Source organism: Oncorhynchus clarkii, chromosome 20 (assembly GCF_045791955.1).
Source record: "Oncorhynchus clarkii lewisi isolate Uvic-CL-2024 chromosome 20, UVic_Ocla_1.0, whole genome shotgun sequence".
Taxonomy (NCBI): domain Eukaryota; kingdom Metazoa; phylum Chordata; class Actinopteri; order Salmoniformes; family Salmonidae; genus Oncorhynchus; species Oncorhynchus clarkii.
In genome coordinates this window covers 15,404,479-15,421,969 of record NC_092166.1, presented here as the reverse complement: position 1 = coordinate 15,421,969, position 17,491 = coordinate 15,404,479, and the positions used below count along the sequence as shown (strand labels likewise).

At 43.2% G+C, this 17,491-nt stretch overlaps 2 protein-coding genes across 3 annotated transcripts in view; one reads left to right on the top strand and one right to left on the bottom strand.

Annotated features, from left to right (window-relative positions):
- Positions 1 to 3,968, top strand: part of LOC139375991 (uncharacterized) — an 18,691-nt gene extending 14,723 nt beyond the window's left edge. The window contains exons 9-10 of the mRNA XM_071118006.1: positions 103 to 1,727; positions 2,123 to 3,968. Of these exons, the coding sequence (XP_070974107.1) occupies positions 103 to 1,727; positions 2,123 to 2,182 (1,685 nt within the window). The 3' untranslated portion in view covers positions 2,183 to 3,968. The remainder of the gene's footprint in view (positions 1 to 102; positions 1,728 to 2,122) is intronic.
- LOC139375990 (histone deacetylase complex subunit SAP130-like) overlaps positions 3,776 to 17,491 on the bottom strand; it is an 18,317-nt gene continuing 4,601 nt past the window's right edge. For both annotated transcript variants that reach the window (XM_071118004.1, XM_071118003.1), the window contains exons 9-19: positions 17,252 to 17,393; positions 16,844 to 16,962; positions 16,195 to 16,473; positions 10,988 to 11,162; positions 10,797 to 10,871; positions 10,270 to 10,589; positions 9,853 to 10,077; positions 9,449 to 9,574; positions 6,804 to 6,907; positions 6,354 to 6,467; positions 3,776 to 5,929 (exon numbers count right to left, since the gene is read on the bottom strand). In XM_071118004.1, coding sequence (XP_070974105.1) covers positions 5,771 to 5,929; positions 6,354 to 6,467; positions 6,804 to 6,907; positions 9,449 to 9,574; positions 9,853 to 10,077; positions 10,270 to 10,589; positions 10,797 to 10,871; positions 10,988 to 11,162; positions 16,195 to 16,473; positions 16,844 to 16,962; positions 17,252 to 17,393 — 1,838 coding nt within the window. In that variant the 3' untranslated portion in view covers positions 3,776 to 5,770. The remainder of the gene's footprint in view (positions 5,930 to 6,353; positions 6,468 to 6,803; positions 6,908 to 9,448; positions 9,575 to 9,852; positions 10,078 to 10,269; positions 10,590 to 10,796; positions 10,872 to 10,987; positions 11,163 to 16,194; positions 16,474 to 16,843; positions 16,963 to 17,251; positions 17,394 to 17,491) is intronic.

Here is a 17,491-nt window from a genome sequence, read left to right as displayed (position 1 = left end):
CGTTCATATGTAAAACTTTGACAATATGATTGATTGATGATGATGATACGCTACAGCATTATCCAGGCCTCTAATTCTGTTGCGACTGATCCTTTCTCCTAGATGATGACCCATTCAAAGGCACGGACCCCTTCGCTGCAGACATCCTCTTTCCAGAGGGGACAGAGGAGCCATATCCATCCACTGACCCTTTCCCAGACACCCCTGCCTGCCTGGAACCTGGATTTAACGAGGACACAGACAACAGCCTCTCCTGCCCTGAAAACAAAGCCTCTACCGGCACCCAGTGCTTTGAGTCCGAGTTCCCCGACGAGGATGAATCCAGTGACATAGAAATAAGTTACAGCAGGGAGGATCTGGACACTGTTCACACGGACGCTGTTGAACTCTCCTTCGTTGAGCCCAAAACCTTGATCATGACCGAACGCTTGGGTTTCAAGCCCATCTACACAGCTCAAACCTGTTCTTTGGACACTGAATTAGATGACGCAGATGAACCCGGCTTAGCTTTGGGACGCCAACCCTTCAGTGAATCATCCCGGGCCAACACCTGGGCTGCCGGGCCCAACTTATCCACCGAATCGGACCCTAATGGATACGAGTTTAATATCAACGCAGTATCCCCACCTTCCGACATAGAAGAGATTGACATCACTCTTGGATCTATACAGGTTGGCTTTGGCGTTGTGTGTGACTCTATGGAACTCAGCTACCCTGTTGGGATTCAGGCCTGTGACTCAGAACCTGCCGAAACAGGTGGATGCGACCTTCCTGAACCCAGCCCTCCTGTGCCCATCCGCCCGGTCCGTCCACCTAGACGCCTCAAAGGGGGAGCGTCAGCTGTCCTTGTAGAAGAGCCAGACACACCCAAAGCTGAACGCTGTGATCCAGGTTCTTCCAACCGCTCAGCTGATTCAGAGCTGGACAGTGCTATCGGGATGGACCCTCTTACCAGCTCAGCTGACCACAACAGTAAATTCAGCTTCAGCAAAAACAGTCTCGAGCTGAACTATGAACCCATTAGTCAAACTTCGTACAACTATGGATTCAAACTCAGCCCTGAACACCACAGCGAAGAGATTCTCGATCCTTTTGGCACTGAACTCAGCGATGAAGAGGCCGACAACCAAGCCTCATTTGATCCGTATGAATTTGAGCCTACCGCTCAACCTGAGACCCAAGACAAGTTCGACCCTTACGAGTTTGGACAAAAGCCTCATGCCACCAACCAAGACACATTTGACCCCTATGGTTTCAAACTCGTAAGTTTTGAGACTGACAACCAAGCTATTGTCGACTTACACAGCGGCGATGGTACCAACCTTAAAGACAACAATAACAGAACCAAATGGGACCCCTTTAGCTTTGATTTCAGTAACGCAGCATCAATAGACCACTATAGTTCAGACCCCAGTAATACTGCAACAATGGACCTCCTAGGTCTGGAACTCAGCAGAGCCAACAGTGTTGCTGAGTCAGACTGTAACAATCCTACAGTGTCTGACCCATTAGGAACAGTACAAACCATGGCAACTGGAAGCAACCTGTTAGACCTGGACCTTGTGTTTGGAAGCAGTAGTTATGGAAACCCTGAGGTCGCCCCTGAGCTCGACCCCTGTGAGCCTAGACAGGGAAACCCTGCTGGTCCAGACAACTTTGCGTTCAGAGCGAGAGACACCGCCCACTCCGAGTCTGTAGACACCGTTTCTGACTGGATGACTGTTAAGGTCAGTGGCTCTGTTGTTTGATACTCTGGGGACGTGTGTACTGGATGTGTGAGTGTGTTTGCTGTATGGTGGTGCATGTGGTGTACTGTAAGCAGGTGTGTGTAGCTGTGCGTTCGTGTAGAAGAAAGGCATGTATGTGTGTGTGTGTGTGTGTGTGTTTCTTTGTGCATGTCAAATCAAATCAAATTGAATTTGTTACATGCGCCGAATAGTAGACAGTAGACCTTATAGTGAAATGTTTACTTAGAAGCCCTTAACCAACAACACAGATAAAAAAAAATTTAAATAAAAAAAATAAAGGTAACAAATAATTTAAGAATCGGAACTTGCATGTGTGCATATTTGACTGTTTACGATCCAGAGACAGTAACTTCATTTGTATTCTTGCCTCACAGACCAACTCCAGGGAGTCTTTCGGCCCAGTCAACTCCCGCACACACAGCCTGGACAAATGAACCATTCCCTGGGAAGAAGTCACCAGTCTGGCCATGAGTCTACTGCAGTACAACCCAACAATGGGGAAGTAGATGGAAAGATAGCAGGTGAAGGAAGGAATGAGAGAAAGGAGTCACTTTTCTCCAACCTGGCATGATTCACCTTGACTCTTAGTCAAGGGTTGCAACATTGCATTGATTTAAAAGGGATTGATATGTTAATTGAAAATCATAATTTGAACATTCTAATTTATGAGTTATTAATTGGTGATGGTTGTTTTGCAGCTGTAAGGCGTTGGTTCATTCTATACCCTGTTATAGGTGCAATATAGTATTTAATCTTGGTCAAGATATAGGTAGAGGTGAGAACATACATTTCCATATCCCTAAGAACCTCAAGTTTTAATTGCATGAAAACGAAAGGATTTATTATCCTGTTTATCTTGAAACTCTTTAACCATCCATCCTTTATCAGAAATATATGAGATGCCAAGGGATAGGGTAAAGGGTGGAGTGAATTATTTGGAATTGAGCTTTCTGGAAATACAACCAATCATTTTTGATGGAGGTGAGCAAACCAGGTTGGTAGAATGCAGGGTATGAGCTTCTTTATGTTCATGCTTTATGAGTCAACTGTAAATAAATAATTGAATAGGTTTTAAGTAAAGCCAACTTTGTCCAATACAAATTGTTAAAATCAAATCAAATGTTATTTGTCACATACACATATTTAGCAGATGTTATTGCCGGTGTAGCGAAATGCTTGTGTTCCTAGCTCCAACAGTACAGTAGTATGTAACGTAAATATATTAAACATAAATATTTAAAACCCCTTGGACCTTGCACGCCCGATTTTCCCTCCTGGTTAGCTATTTAATATTCTACCTACCAATGTGACATGGCGTGAGCCATACCTTAAACAAATGTGCGTCCATGTATATAAATGTAAATCCATATGTACTTTCTCAGACGCCCTGGGCCAGTAATACATAGATAAATGTAGGGAACTACAAAGTGAGTGAGTGGCTGATCTTACACCCATACTTATAATAAAGGGGCTCTACTCATTCAGATCCGCTTTAGCCAACATCCACATAGTGGTTGTTTTGGCGGTGTCTGAGGTAGAACTGTGTCAGAGCTGTCAGATCCACAAGCAGCTCCTGGCATTATACCTAAAGCGGACATTGCCATTGGCTGCACAGAGTCGCATTAAGATAAATTCCATGCAGCCTTGTTTACAAGTTTCAAACACTAGAACGTGAGACGTAATCTACACCTCGATTAGGCTGGTTGAAATCCTAATTTTGTTTAATGATTTTGAGCATCATTATTTCTAGATATACACTTCCTTGTTCTGAACGTCTAACTCGATTGGGACAATGATCAAGAGCAGCTGCTCACCGATTTGACAGCTCCAACGCAGTTACTCCTCCGACACAGTTACTCCTCCGACACCGCCAAAACATCAACTGTGTGGGTGTCGGCTATCGCCGATTAATGCTTTATCTGATTGAATCTTGGCCTTAACCTTTCGTCCAGTTTGCAAATATCTATCGTTACAAAATGGATTCCCATTTTTGCATACTGGTACTGCCAATATAACACGCCATATTATTTGTACAAAGTGTCTTTATTGCAGTGATGGGGAATGGCAAAAGAAACCCAAACAGAAAGAAATAATCTAGACCCAACTGCATGTAACACATTCATTATCAGCTACAATGCACAGTAAAACAAATGAAAAATACACAAGCAATCCTGCCTGGTCAAATAAAAATGAAGTGCATATAATCAACGAAAAACAAAATCGACTATTTTTTACCCATAAAACATTAAAAGAATGTAGATACGTTGTGTGCATATGCACAATATAGGCCTATGTAGACATTTTCACCTCGTTTCATACCATTTTTAATCCAGGTTTTATACTCGAAACATGATTTAGTTGATACTACACAGCATCAACAAGATGTCGTTTAAAAAAAGCACACAGAAGAACCTTCCTGCCACTGAGAATTGTGTTCAGAAGCTACAGATGACCTTGATGTAATCAACTACCATACCCCACAATTGTGTCGGCAGTGCAGATAATGGCATCGCTTTTGATGAGTGGGTTTAGTAATATATTCACAGTTCATATTGCCCTTACAAAAAAAGATTGCAGTTTTGAAACTGCAGTCTACTGTGGTATTTTGGAGCAATAATTGCAGCATACTGCAGCTATACTGCACTCTGACTGCAATCTCTTTTCTTAACGGTGGGTTGAAAAACATATCCATTCCCCGTTAATTTGTGTTCTTCAGCAAATAACTCTATAACGAGACACTCATTGACTGTCCAGCAATATATTTTTTGCATGCTTAGATACTTAGAATTAGAACAGCAATAGACACGTAGTGACCATGAGGACAACAGATCGACTTGACTTTAATGTAGACTCATGGAGTCAACCACCAGAGGCAACTGTATGATTGAGGAGATTTAAAATGTGCCATGCTATATAAAAACGGCAGCGCTTTCAAAATGGGGACCTAAAACTAAGAAGCTTTAACTCTGACAACTGAGGCACCTAAAAAAAAAAAAGCACAAGTCTTATATTGTTCCACATAATGTGATGGAAATTTACTCTGCCATTTCTTCATTTGAAATGTCAGACTGCCAAGAATAACACTGCTGCAGTTTTAATATCGTTCAGTTTACCCACAAACCAAAATAAGACTTGTTCAACATTCCAAGCTTTAAGCCCCAGAAAGTTATTTGTCCCGATAAGAGTTTGATTGGGTTTACAGTGTAGTCAGCTACTGATAGCACATAACAAAAAGGCATCCCTTCAACATTTTACTCCCAAATAGAGTAACACTCAGTGAGAGTTCTAAAAGAGATTACAGTTGCACTTTCTTTTACAATCTGTATTTACTAGAGAATATATTTAGCCTGGGGTCAAATACTTAAGATGTGCTCGATTTAGTTAACCAGACAGCTAACTCCAAGCACACAAGTATTTGACACATATTTGTCCCAAGATCTGTTGAATACTGTGATATACAACACTTTACTTGGACCGTAGAGTGACATTTCCAATGACTGAACTTGGTAGCATACTTGTGATTTTTCATGAGTGAAGGATAAATACACTGTACTGTTTTACACATTTATTACGCGATAAGTACTTGATGATAGTTTAATAAACCCATATTGATCACACAATGTTCCAAGGTATCAATTGAACAGACACTGCATCCCCTCTAGACCATCATTCAACCATCAAAATCATAATAATTCTGCCAGCCATCCAATCAACAACCGAGAACATACCAACTTCCTGATATGGGCTTAATACTTGTACATTCCTGTCCATTGACAAGCTCCTCCCTTGGACGTAGCGGAACTGTGTTTGTTCCTAATATGTTCCTTCTGCCGACCACTTGGTTCTCAGTTCTAGGTGAAACGTGGTCGGACGGTTGCACACAGCTAACGAGTAACCCCAGACGCCATACGGACTCAAAACTACCAGTGGTCTATGGTCATATCAGTGAGGGGTGTAGACTAGAGCCGTCTTTAGAAAGACAAGGGTACAGGGGTCAGCCTAGGCTTGGTCCCCCCTCTGTTCTAGGCTTTGTCCTTGCGCTTCAGCTTGTTGACTTTCTTCGCTCCGCCGTTCTTGTTGATTAACTTCATGACTTTCTCCTTGTGGTCCAGCACCTTCATCATGGCATCTCTAGCTTCAGTGATCTGGTCCATCACCAGCTTACAGCGCTGCATGTTACCCTGGGGGGGAGAGACAATTCAAGATGGCTGACTGACATTCATAACAAAGGCCCAGGTAGATTTTCCCTTGAGCCCTCAGAAATTATATACACCTGCCTGTGGAATTGATTAAACAACAGACCAAATACGCTATAGAGCAGCATTCCACCTGCCTGTGGAATTGATTAAACAACAGACCAAATACGCTATAGAGCAGCATGCCTCACTTTAATATGAGTGTCGTAGCAGTGTTTACGGGAATAGTAAGTTCTTAGATATTGTGATTAAACATGTGCTCAAGAAAACCTGTGTGGTTTGTAGGCTATAACTAAGGGCCAGAGTTTTTTTCTGGTCAAGTCTCCAGGTCTGGGAAAACTCTGGGCCTCCCCATGAGCAGCAGACGTGCATGGATTTCCTTTGTGTTGTTGCGTGTATGACCTCTGACCTGTATGAGCTCGTTGATACGGTGCATGTCATCATCCGACCCGGCCTTCTTCTTTGGGATCAGGCCCTCTTGGAGGGTAGTGAGGCGGCTGTACACGTCATGCTCCAGACTAGTCTGGGGATAGATAGGGGATACAATAGAGAGACCAATACAACATGATTGACGTCACAAATGACTGCTATTCAGGAGGACAATTACTGTCTTGTTCTAAGAAAATATGGGTATAGGACCACTTCATTGTCTTCCGACAGCTACGTCAAACAATGTGAAGTGTTGCCATGAAGCACCATCAGCGCAGATGGCCGTGGTGCTAAATGACGTGAGACAGTGAGATCCACTTGGATAACTTTAAGAGTCACCCTTTTTCACGCCAACTTCATAACTCTAAGGATCTCTTTTTGTTGTGCTTAAAATCCAGCTAACTGCACGTAAAAGGGAAGTGTTTCTCACCAGCTGCATGAGCTGTGCTGCACACAGGTGCATCTTCCAGCCCTGTGCTCTGCACACCACCCCCTTCTGATTGGCTACATCCTGCAGGGTGCCCTTCTTCTCCTCTGAAACCATGACAACACACCATTAAGCCATTTTATAATATAATAATACCTTCAACAACACATCATTAACCCAATGAGCTACATACGTCCGTGGTGTACCATTGCATTTATCCATTTCTTCTGCATCCGTAGATACCAACCATTAGTATGTGTGATTAATTGAGGCTGAGCTAGTGGTGTTTGAGACACCCCCGAATAGTTTGTAGCTCAAACTATTAAAAGCTGTTTATGAAAAGACTCATGAACATGTGACATGTTTTGCTCTATGATGCCCACAAGCCACAGAAGAGTCAGTCATTAGAAGGTAAGGTGTTATAGAAGACTGTAGGAAATCACAGGACATGTGTCAATAATACTGTAATAAGCTCACAGTTGCTGTCACAAACTCCAAACAGTTGTCACTGACTAGTGGATATTCATTTCCCAATGAGGAAACAATTTCTGTACTTACGGCATTCGTATAAATACATTTTTGAAACAGGTTTTTACTTTGGCAGACCTTATTTTTGTTATTGACATTTGTGAATAAAATTCATGAATGCAACCATTTGTCAAATTGTTTTGTGTTCTACTTACAGCCCTGGTTACCCTGAAAAAAGTAAACACTTAATTGTGAGGCTAAATATAAAGGGATCGGAAAGCCACATAAATGAAGGTCAGATAAATGAAAAGGTGTTTTTTGCTAGGGTCTCGGGTCTGACAGGGTTAAGCCATCTTATAATAATACAGTAACACCTTCAACACAAGAGGTCGACCGATTATGATTTTTCAACGGCGATAACGATTATTGGAGGACCAAAAAAAGCTGATGGCGATTAAATTGGCCATTTTGTTTTAGATATATATGAAATAATGACAATTACAACAATAATGAATGAACAATTAACACTTCTTTTAACTTAACATAATACATAAATAAAATCTATTTAGTCTCAAGTAAATAATGAAACATGCCTAATTTGGTTTAAATAAGGCAAAAACACAGTGTTGGAGAAGAAAGCAAAAAATATTCCCAGTAAAGAAATATTAGGTTGTAGTTATTATAGGAATTATGACGCGTCGACTATTTCTCTCTATACCATTTGTATTTCATATACCTGACTATTGGATGTTCTAAGAAGCACTTTTGTATTGCCAGTCTAATCTCAGGAGTCGATAGGCTTGAAGTCATAAACAGCGCTGTGCTTCAAGCATTGCTAAGAGCTGCTGGCAAACGCAGGAAAGTGCTGTTTGAATAAATGCTTACGAGCCTGCTGCTGCCTACCACCGCTCAGTCAGACTGCTCCATCAAATCATAGACTTAATTATTATAAACACAGAAATACGAGCCTTTGGTCATTAATATGGTCAAATCCGGAAACTATCTAACGGGTGGCAACCCTAATTCTAAATATTGCTGTTACATTGCACAACCTTCAATGTTATGTAAAATTCTGGCAAATTAGTTTGCAACGAGCCAGGCGGCCCAAACTGTTGCATATACCCGGACTCTGCGTGCAATGAACGCAAGAGAAGTGACACAATTTCCCTAGTTCCCTAGTTAAAACTTCAAATCGGCCATGTAGATTAAAATCGGTCGACCTCTAGTGAACACACCATTAAGCCATTTTATAATATGATACAGGGTTTTTTCTGTATCAGAAGGGGCTTAGGTGGTGGACGTTAGCGCCGCAACATTGCTTAGAACATTTTAGAGGTCCCCATCTTGGCGGTGTAGAGAAACTGTTGCATTTAAGCCAATTTCCTGCAATTCTACAAATTTCTCAATGGAGCACAGAAAAATTATTGCTGTTTTAAAGCTAGTTTCTTGTAATTCTATATTATAAACAGAAAAATAATACAGTAATACACACCATTAAGATATTTAATTATAACTAGGATCAGGAGTTTTTCCTGGGTAGGAAAATCTCTAGACATAAAATATTTGTGCTTTGAAAGTCACTGGTCAATTGCTAGCAAGCCATGCTGGAGACTACTAAAACAGAACAGTGGAATTAACTGGTGTTTCCCCCCAACTAGCGTTACTAATGAAAAGGTCTAACAATGATGTGACGACAACAAATGACATTAGCTTTCATAGCATACTAATAATTCCTTTACGTTTTGCTTCACAGTGCACATAGCACAATAGAAAGAAGTCCTCTTGGTGTGTGTGTGTGTGTGTGTGTGTTCTAAATGTTTTCATATGTGTGCACTCTGGAGAGAATAATAACCTTCCTTGTGTGTGATGTCGTAATAATTGTTGTGCCATTTAGATTGTCAAAACAAAACAATGAATAAACAATTCAACGTCAAAAAGCCTCCAGAGCATTACTGGCATTTTTGTACACGAGAAGCGCATTTCAGTCAGTCCCACGAGAAACGCATTTCAGTCAGTTCCACGAGAAATGCATTTCAGTCAGTCCCACAAGAAACGCATTTCAGTCAGTCCCACGAGAAACGCATTACCACAACAAGCTCTTAGAACCCAGAATGTATGAACATTCTTTAGAAATACAGTTATCATTGAACGTTATCAACAATAAAAGACGTTGGTCTGACCTTTGACCCGAATGTCACTGTATCTCTGGAAGTGGTGGTAGGCAGCCTTCCAGGGGTTCCTGTAGTGGCGGAGGAGGGTGACCGGGGGGCGAGCACGGGTGGGGACATAACGAACACCCTCCTCATCTGCAGGGCAGAGAAACAGTGGTCACTCACAGGGTTAATATGGCTGTTCTTTTACAAATCTTGTCCTTATAGACTAGTGAATCTTTAGACAAAATGCACAACAGGAGTAGACTCTAACCAATGACGATTTATTGTCTGAAAATAAGGAGAATGCAATAAACATTATGTAAGACTGCAGTTAACTTGAGCCCGTTTCCAAGTTACTGAGGCTAGTTTACCGTTCACTAGGAACAAATCGCTCACACACACACACACACAAAAAAGGGATGTTCCCTTACCTATGTACTCCTTGGGGGGCGACTTGCGTTTCTCGGGCCTCATGCTGTGTGGTCTGGCCAGGACCTTCTCCTCGTCTGTGCTGTTGGTCTCCATCATCTCGCTCTCCTCCGTGGAGATGACGTGCTGCTGCTTCCGGGGCTTCTTCCTGGGTGAGGCCCCGAGGATCACGTCCCCACCAGGCATCATGGACAACATGGGGGCACCGCAATGGGGCATAGGGGGACCTGGAGGGAGATGAGGGGCAAGGCCCGTATTCACAAAGTGTCTCAGACTAGGAATAATGATCCAGGATCAGCCCCCCCTCTTATTCATTCTGTTTTAAAAAGGTAAAAGCATCGTACACCATATGAGCAATAGAAGGACATCAATAAAACAAAAAGTGTTACAGAGAAATTCATATTTCAATTCAAATGTACCTGCTTTGGAGGTATCCATAGACTCCACTTCCTGCTTTATCTTGAGCTCAGGGAGGGTGGAGCTTATTCCACATGCCGCTGTGCTACTGGCCGCTGCCTGTGTAGGCGGAACCACCACGTTGGCCATAGACGAGATTGGTGGAGTTATGGCGGACATGGCGGGGCCAGGCTGGGAGTGTGGGGGTGCAGACACTGAGAGGAGGGTCTGGATTGGCTGAGAGGGCTGCTGCTCATTGATCTGATGGCTGGGCAGCGCTTCCATGGAGGACGACGTCAACGGGGGAGCCAGGGACACGTGGAGATCAGCCTTGTGCTTCATACTGGGTGAACAGGGAAGATATCAACCACAAAATAATTTGAAATGTAATTTTTAACTACAAGATGTAGTTGAAGGATACCAGCATGTGTTATCAGCATCTACTGAGGATACCAGCACGTGTAATCAGCATCTACTGAGGATACCAGCACGTGTAATCAGCATCTACTGTGATCAGGGCCTACTAACAAGGTGCTGTGCTAAGTCCTACCCTGATGCAGGCCTGATGCCTCCATCTATCCTGGGGCTGGTGGCCTCTGGGATCAGGTTCTTCCTCACAGCAGACCTTTATAGGGCAAACAGAAACGGGTTAGTGCTGGGCTGGAACAAAAACATGCACAGGACCACTGCTCTAGTAAGTTGTAGCATCCAGAGGAAAACAGAGGGGTGTTCTAAACTCACCCTTCATTGGCAGGCTTCTTGCGCAGGATGCTAGGCCGGGGGGAAGACAGCAGGGTGGGGGCACCAGGCCCAGTGTTCTGGGGGTGTGTCTGCCCAACGCAGGTGGGAGGCTGGCTGCTGCCGAACGTCTGGCCAAGGGGGTTGGCTACCAGAGTGGAGCAGTCTGCTAACACAACTAAGAATAAAGAACAATGTTACTGTATTTTTTCCAACTAAATTAATTTGAACTAATAAATTAATATAATGAGAACTTAAGAGTGGAGGAAATCTGTAGAATGATATATGTATTATATTCATAATATGTAAATCTCAGACCCGACAATTCTGGACTTGTCTCTATGCTGTTGTGAGTTTGTTGCTACTTGGCTATCTGTCAACTTTTTGGTTTTTACTTTTAATAAATTTACCAATGTTACGTTCCCCAGTTTCTGTGTTGTGGGTTTGTGTATTTCAAGAAATGGCTTCCTGGATTCCAAAAGCAGCTGATTGGCTGGCCCAATCGCAGATTGGAGCTCTGACCCCTCCCTCTCGTCGTCAAGGGATACAGCTGTCTGCAATTACAACTCCTTCTCCAGCTGGATAAAAGCCTGTGTTCTTTTGTTAGGAGGAGAAAGCTTCTTTGTATGTCCTGTGTTGGTCTGTATAAGTTGTTGAACGTATTTTGTAGCCGCTCCTGCAGCGGTATGTGTATGCCATAGGACTTAGTACTTTGGTTTATTTGTTAAAAGTAGTGGTGAATTATTCTGTTTCATTTGTTCCCCGGGGGGGGAGGAGAAGCGAAACACACATTGGGAGTGTTTAGGCAAGAGGCCTGCGGGCATACATAACCCGTAGTATTGAATCTGTCTATGCACACCAGGTGAGACCTGGGAGGACCACCACCTGTATTTTGGTTAGCGCGCCACTTGGTGCTAAAGGTTAGGTAAGCTGTGGGAAGGCAGCTAAGGTAGGAGAGAGGACTAACTTTTACTTTCTTTGCTTCCGTCCAGCCCCTTTTCCCCACCTTACCGTGTATAAGGAAGAATAAATTCCCTGCAAACTGTATTTCTCTCTGCCTCTGTCGTCCTTCCCCGCACCTACAATCACATACCTTTTTCACTTCCCGGGAGGTTGAGTTGTGGCAGGGTGTTGTGTTCCCTCCGCCAAGAGATGTATGTAACAACCAACATCTTCATTTTTTCAGCCCAGATACTTTTTATCTGGACATGGTTCTACAGAACCTCCACCAGCCGAAAAAGCAACATTAACACTATGCCATCTAATTGCAGTCGCTGTACTCATCATACAGGAGAACTATCAAAACTTACTGGTGAAGATAGCTGTGCTGCAAGCGCAACTTCAGATGCAATCGTTAGGCAAGGATGAAACAGCGACTGTGCCACCAGTAAGTACAGCTAGTACTGTAGTGTAAATTCCCCGCAACCAGACAATTCTCTCAAGGCTTCTGGAAAGAAATGCTGTCGGCATGCTCAACCAGTGGCGCTCATTCAGCCGTTTGAAAATGTCTAATGTGTCCTCCCCATTAAGCAACGAGTCGAAGTCAGAGGCCGAGCCTTCTCAGGCCTCTCCTTCACCCGTTACGGGGTATGGCCTGCCGAAGTCTCCCACCATTAGTTCTGACACATTGAAAACCCTAGTCATTGGCGACTCAATTAACCTCAATATTAGACTTAACGAATCATCCAGCGATCTTACACTGTTTACCAGGGTGCAGGGCTACTGACGTAAAGGCTGATCTGAAGATGGTGCTGGCTGAGGCTAAAACTGGCGAGTGTAGAGAGTATAGGTATATTGTTATCCACGTCGGCACCAACGATGTTAGGATGAAACAGTCAGAGGTCACCAAGCGCAACATAGCCTCAGGGTGTAAATCAGCTAGAAAGATGTCGGCATTGAGTAATTGTCTCTGGCCCCCACCCAGTTAGGGGGAGTGATGAGCTCTACAGCAGCATCTAGCTGATTTACATTCAACTCAATCACTGGTTGAAAACTGTTTTCTGCCCCTCCCAAAAGATAGAAAGAGGGCTAATCTACACATTCTGGGACTCACCGACAAACAGTACCAAGCCTGGCCTGCTGAGGAGTGAGCTCATCTTATCTATGAACATAGACAGAGCTCTAACTCCTCCAGCTCCACAATGAGATAGCCAGCCTGCCAGCTTAGTGGAGTCTGCCACTAAGGCAGTCAAATCAGCTTTCCCCATTGAGACCGTGTCTGTGCCTCAATCTAAGGTGTACTCGCATTAGCAGTCTCACTGAAATAAAGACCTCCTCCATTCCTGTCATTATTGAAAGAGACTGTGATATCTCAAAATAGGGTTACATAATGTAAGATCCCTCACTACCAAGGCAGTCATAGTCAATGAACTAATCACTGATCATAATCTTGATGTGATTGGCCTGACTGAAACATGGCTCAAGCCTGATGAATTGACTATGTTAAATTAGGCCTTTCCCCCTGGTTACACTAGTAACCATATCTCCCGAGCATCCCGCAAAGGCTTAGGTGTCGCTAACATTTATGACAGCAAATTTCAATTTACACAAAAAAATTGACTGCGTTTTTTCTTTTGAGCATCTAGTCACGAAATCTATGCAGCCTACTCAATCACCTTTTATAGCTACTGTTTACAGGCCTAATACAGTGTTCTTATCAGTAGTCATGGCAGATAATATTCACATTTTTGTTGACTTCAATATCCACATGGCAATGTCCACAGATCCACTCCAAAAGGCTTTCGGGGTTTGTCCAACATGTTTCCGGACCTACACATTGCCACAGTCATACCCTGGGTCTAGTTTTGTCATGTGGAAAAAATATTGTGGATCTCAATGTTTTTCCTCATATTCCTGGACTATCGGACCACCAATTATTACGTTCGCAATCGCAACAAATAATCTGCTCAGACCCTAAACAAGGATCATCAAAAGCTGTGCTATAAATTCTCAGAAACCCAAAGATTCCTAGATGCCCTTTCCAGACTCCCTTCACCTACTGGACGTCAAAGTACAAAAACCAGTTAACCACCTAACTGAGGATCTAAATTTAACCTTGGATAATACCCTAGATGGAGTCGCATCCCTAAAAAAACAAAAACATTTGTCACAAGTACTTTGCTCCCTGGTATACAAAAAATACCTGAGCCTTGAAGCAAGCTTCCAGAAAATTGGAATGGAAATGGAGCTCCACCAAACTGGAAGTCTTCCAACTAGCTTGGAAAGACAGTACTGTGCAATAAAGAGCCTTCACTGCTGCTCGATCATCTTATTTTTCCAGCCTAATTGAGGAGAATAAGAACAATCCAACATTTCTTATTGATACTGTTGCAAAGCTAACTAAAAAGTAGCATTCCCCAAGAGAGGATGGCTTTCACTTCAGCAGTGATAAATTCATGAACTTCGATGAAAAGATCTTTAGAAAGCAAATTACAGACTCCTTTTTGAATCTGCGTATTTCGTCAAAGCGCAGTTGTCCTGAATCTGCACAGAACTGCCATGACCTAGGATCAATGGAGACACTCATTTTTTAAATCCTACATCTCTTGACACATTCATGAAAATAGTCATGGCCTCTAAACCGTCACGCTGCATACTGGACCTTATTCCAACTCAGCAACTCAAAGAGCTACTTCCTGTACTTGGTCCACCAGTGTTCAGCATAATAAAAATGGCTCCCCTATCCAATCAAATGTATTCATAAAGCCCTTTTTACATCCACCGATATCACAACGTGCTATATAGGAACCCAGCCTAAAACTCCAAACAATGCAGATGTAGAAGCATGGTGGCTAGGAAAACCCCCTACAAATGCAGGAACCTAGGAAGAAACCTAGAGAGGAACCAGGCTCTGAGGGGTGGCCAGTCCTCTTCTGGCTGTGCCGGGTGGAGATTATAACAGTACATGGCCAAGATGTTCAAACATTCATAGATGATCAGCAGGGTCAAATAATAATAATCACAGTGGTTGTAGAGGGTGCAACAGGTCAGCACCTCGGGAGTTAATGTCAGTTGACTTTTCATAGCCAATCACATCCACCGGATGTGTACCAAACTCACTAAAGTGGCAGTAATAAAGCCCCTCTTCAAAAAGCCAAACCTCGACCCAGATTATTTTTTTTTTTTAACTATCGGCCTATTTCGAATATCTCATTCCTCTCAAACATTTTAGAAAACGCTGTTGTGCAGCAACTCACTGCCTTCCTGAAGACAAATGTATATGAAATGCTTCGGTCAGGTTTTTAGACCCTATCATAGCAGACTGCACTCGTGAAGGTGGCAAATTACCTTTTAATGGCGTCAGACCAAGACTCCGCATCTGTCCTTGTGCTCCTAGACCTTAGTGCTGCTTTTGACACCATCGATCAACACATTATTTTGGAGAGATTAGAAACTCTAATTGGTCTACATGGACAAGTTCTTGCCTGGTTCAGATCTCATCTGTCGGCGAGATACCAGTTTGTCTCTGTGGATGGCTTCTCCTCTGACAAAGCAATTGTAAGTGTCGGCGTTCCTCAAGGTTCCGTTTTTGGACCACTATTGTTTTCACTATACACTACCGGTCAAAATGTTTATAACACCTCATTCAAGAGTTTTATTTTATTTTACAATGTAGAAAATTGTAAAAACATAGTGAAGACATCAAACTATGAAAAAACATATTGAATAATGTAGTGACCAAAAGTGTTAAATCAAAATATATTTTCTATTTGAGATTCTACAAAGTAGCCACCCTTTTCCTTGATGACAGCTTTGCACTCTTGGAATTCTCTCAACCAGCTTCACCTGGAATGATTTTCCAACAGTCTTGAAGGAGTTCCCACATATGCTGAGCACTTGTTGCACCCTCTACAACCACAGATTATTATTTGACCCTGCTGGTCCTCTACGAACGTTTGAACATCCTGAAGAACAATCTGGCCTTAAATGTCCATTTACTCTGATAATCTCCACCTGGCACAGCCAGAAGAGGACTGGTCACCCCTCAGAGCCTGGTTCCTCTCTAGGTTTCTTCCTAGGTTCCTGCCTTTCCAGGGAGTTTTTCCTAGCCACCATGCTTCTACATCTGCATTGCTTGCTGTTTTAGGCTGGTTTTCTGTACAGCACTTTGACATCTGCTGATGTAAAAAGGGTTTTATAAATACAATTTGATTGATTCAAACCTCTTCAAACTTCCAACTTAACTTAAACTTCTTCGTTCACAAACTCACCTGAGGTCTTGTTCTCAATGGCTGGCTGTTGTTGGTTGATGGGCACAGGTTGAATGTTTGGCGCAGTGATCTGACCGGTGGCAGTGTGCAGGCCCTGGGTGCTGATGTTGGTTGACTTGATGCCCTGCGTGGCCATGGTGGCGGGCTGGATGTTCTGCGTGTTGATCTGAGCGATACGGTCCACCGTCATCAGCTGCATGGGGTTGAGGTGCACCGCCGACGCTACGCCCACACTGGCCTGGGTCTGCATGGCCGTGCCGCTGGGGGCCTGAGGGGTTACTGTAGGGGTGACAGGAAACAGAGATGAGGGGTTGGGGTTGACACACACAGGGTTAGAGACTTGTTTAGAGACAGATTACACTAGCCCACAATTGGGTCAGACCCTGGCTTGGGAAGACAAAACTAGAAACTAGTGATTTAATGATACAAAATTATCATTCATCTTGATTGAAGTGAGAGTTGGTTCAGTACTTTCATTATCTAGCATTTTTATTATTGGTTATCATCAGCATCATTGTCTAGCATCATCATCAGCATCATTATAAACATAATTATATAGCATTATACCCTGAGAATTCTAAATATCTGATTGGTTACAGAGTCATATGGAAGCAGTGATTTAAATAGTAAGAGAAGAGGTGAGTGGTACCTGGGTACTGTCGGATGGTTGAAACAGAGCTGGTGATGGGGGTGTAGGTGTGTGTCAGAGGGTACGACGAAGAAGGGTAGGTAGGCAGGAAGTACTGAAACTGCACTGGCACCGGTTGCCTGTGTGTGTGTGTGGCGGGGGAGAATGCATGCCAACTGAATAAGATAAAAAAACACAACTTTTCCCTTGTCATAACATTTTCAGCTTTCAACTATCAACCAGAAATGTGCTCCAAGTACAGCAGAAATAAGGAGAAGACATTTTAGACTATTGATATATAGCCAAGGACAATCGAGAAACATTAAGTGTTCTCACGTGCTATCTATCCTCTGGGATCAGATACTCATCTTGTTCATGCATGTATTATCGTCAACCCAAAATAAAAATCTATCAGTGCCCATCTCTGACCTGTTGTCACTGCGGGCCTCCATGGTGATGGGGTTGGGGGAGGAGCGGGGGCCTGAGATGGGGATCAGGTTGCCCCTCTCTCCAGGGTACTCCGGTTGGATCCTGGGCGAGGTGTGGGCTATTGGCTGGGGAACCACTTTAGCTGAAGAGGGCGGAGGTGGAATGGGGGTGCCAATTTCATTTCACAACATAAAATCACTCCGTAGGGACTGGTGCTATAAATTCAATTTGTTGCTATCA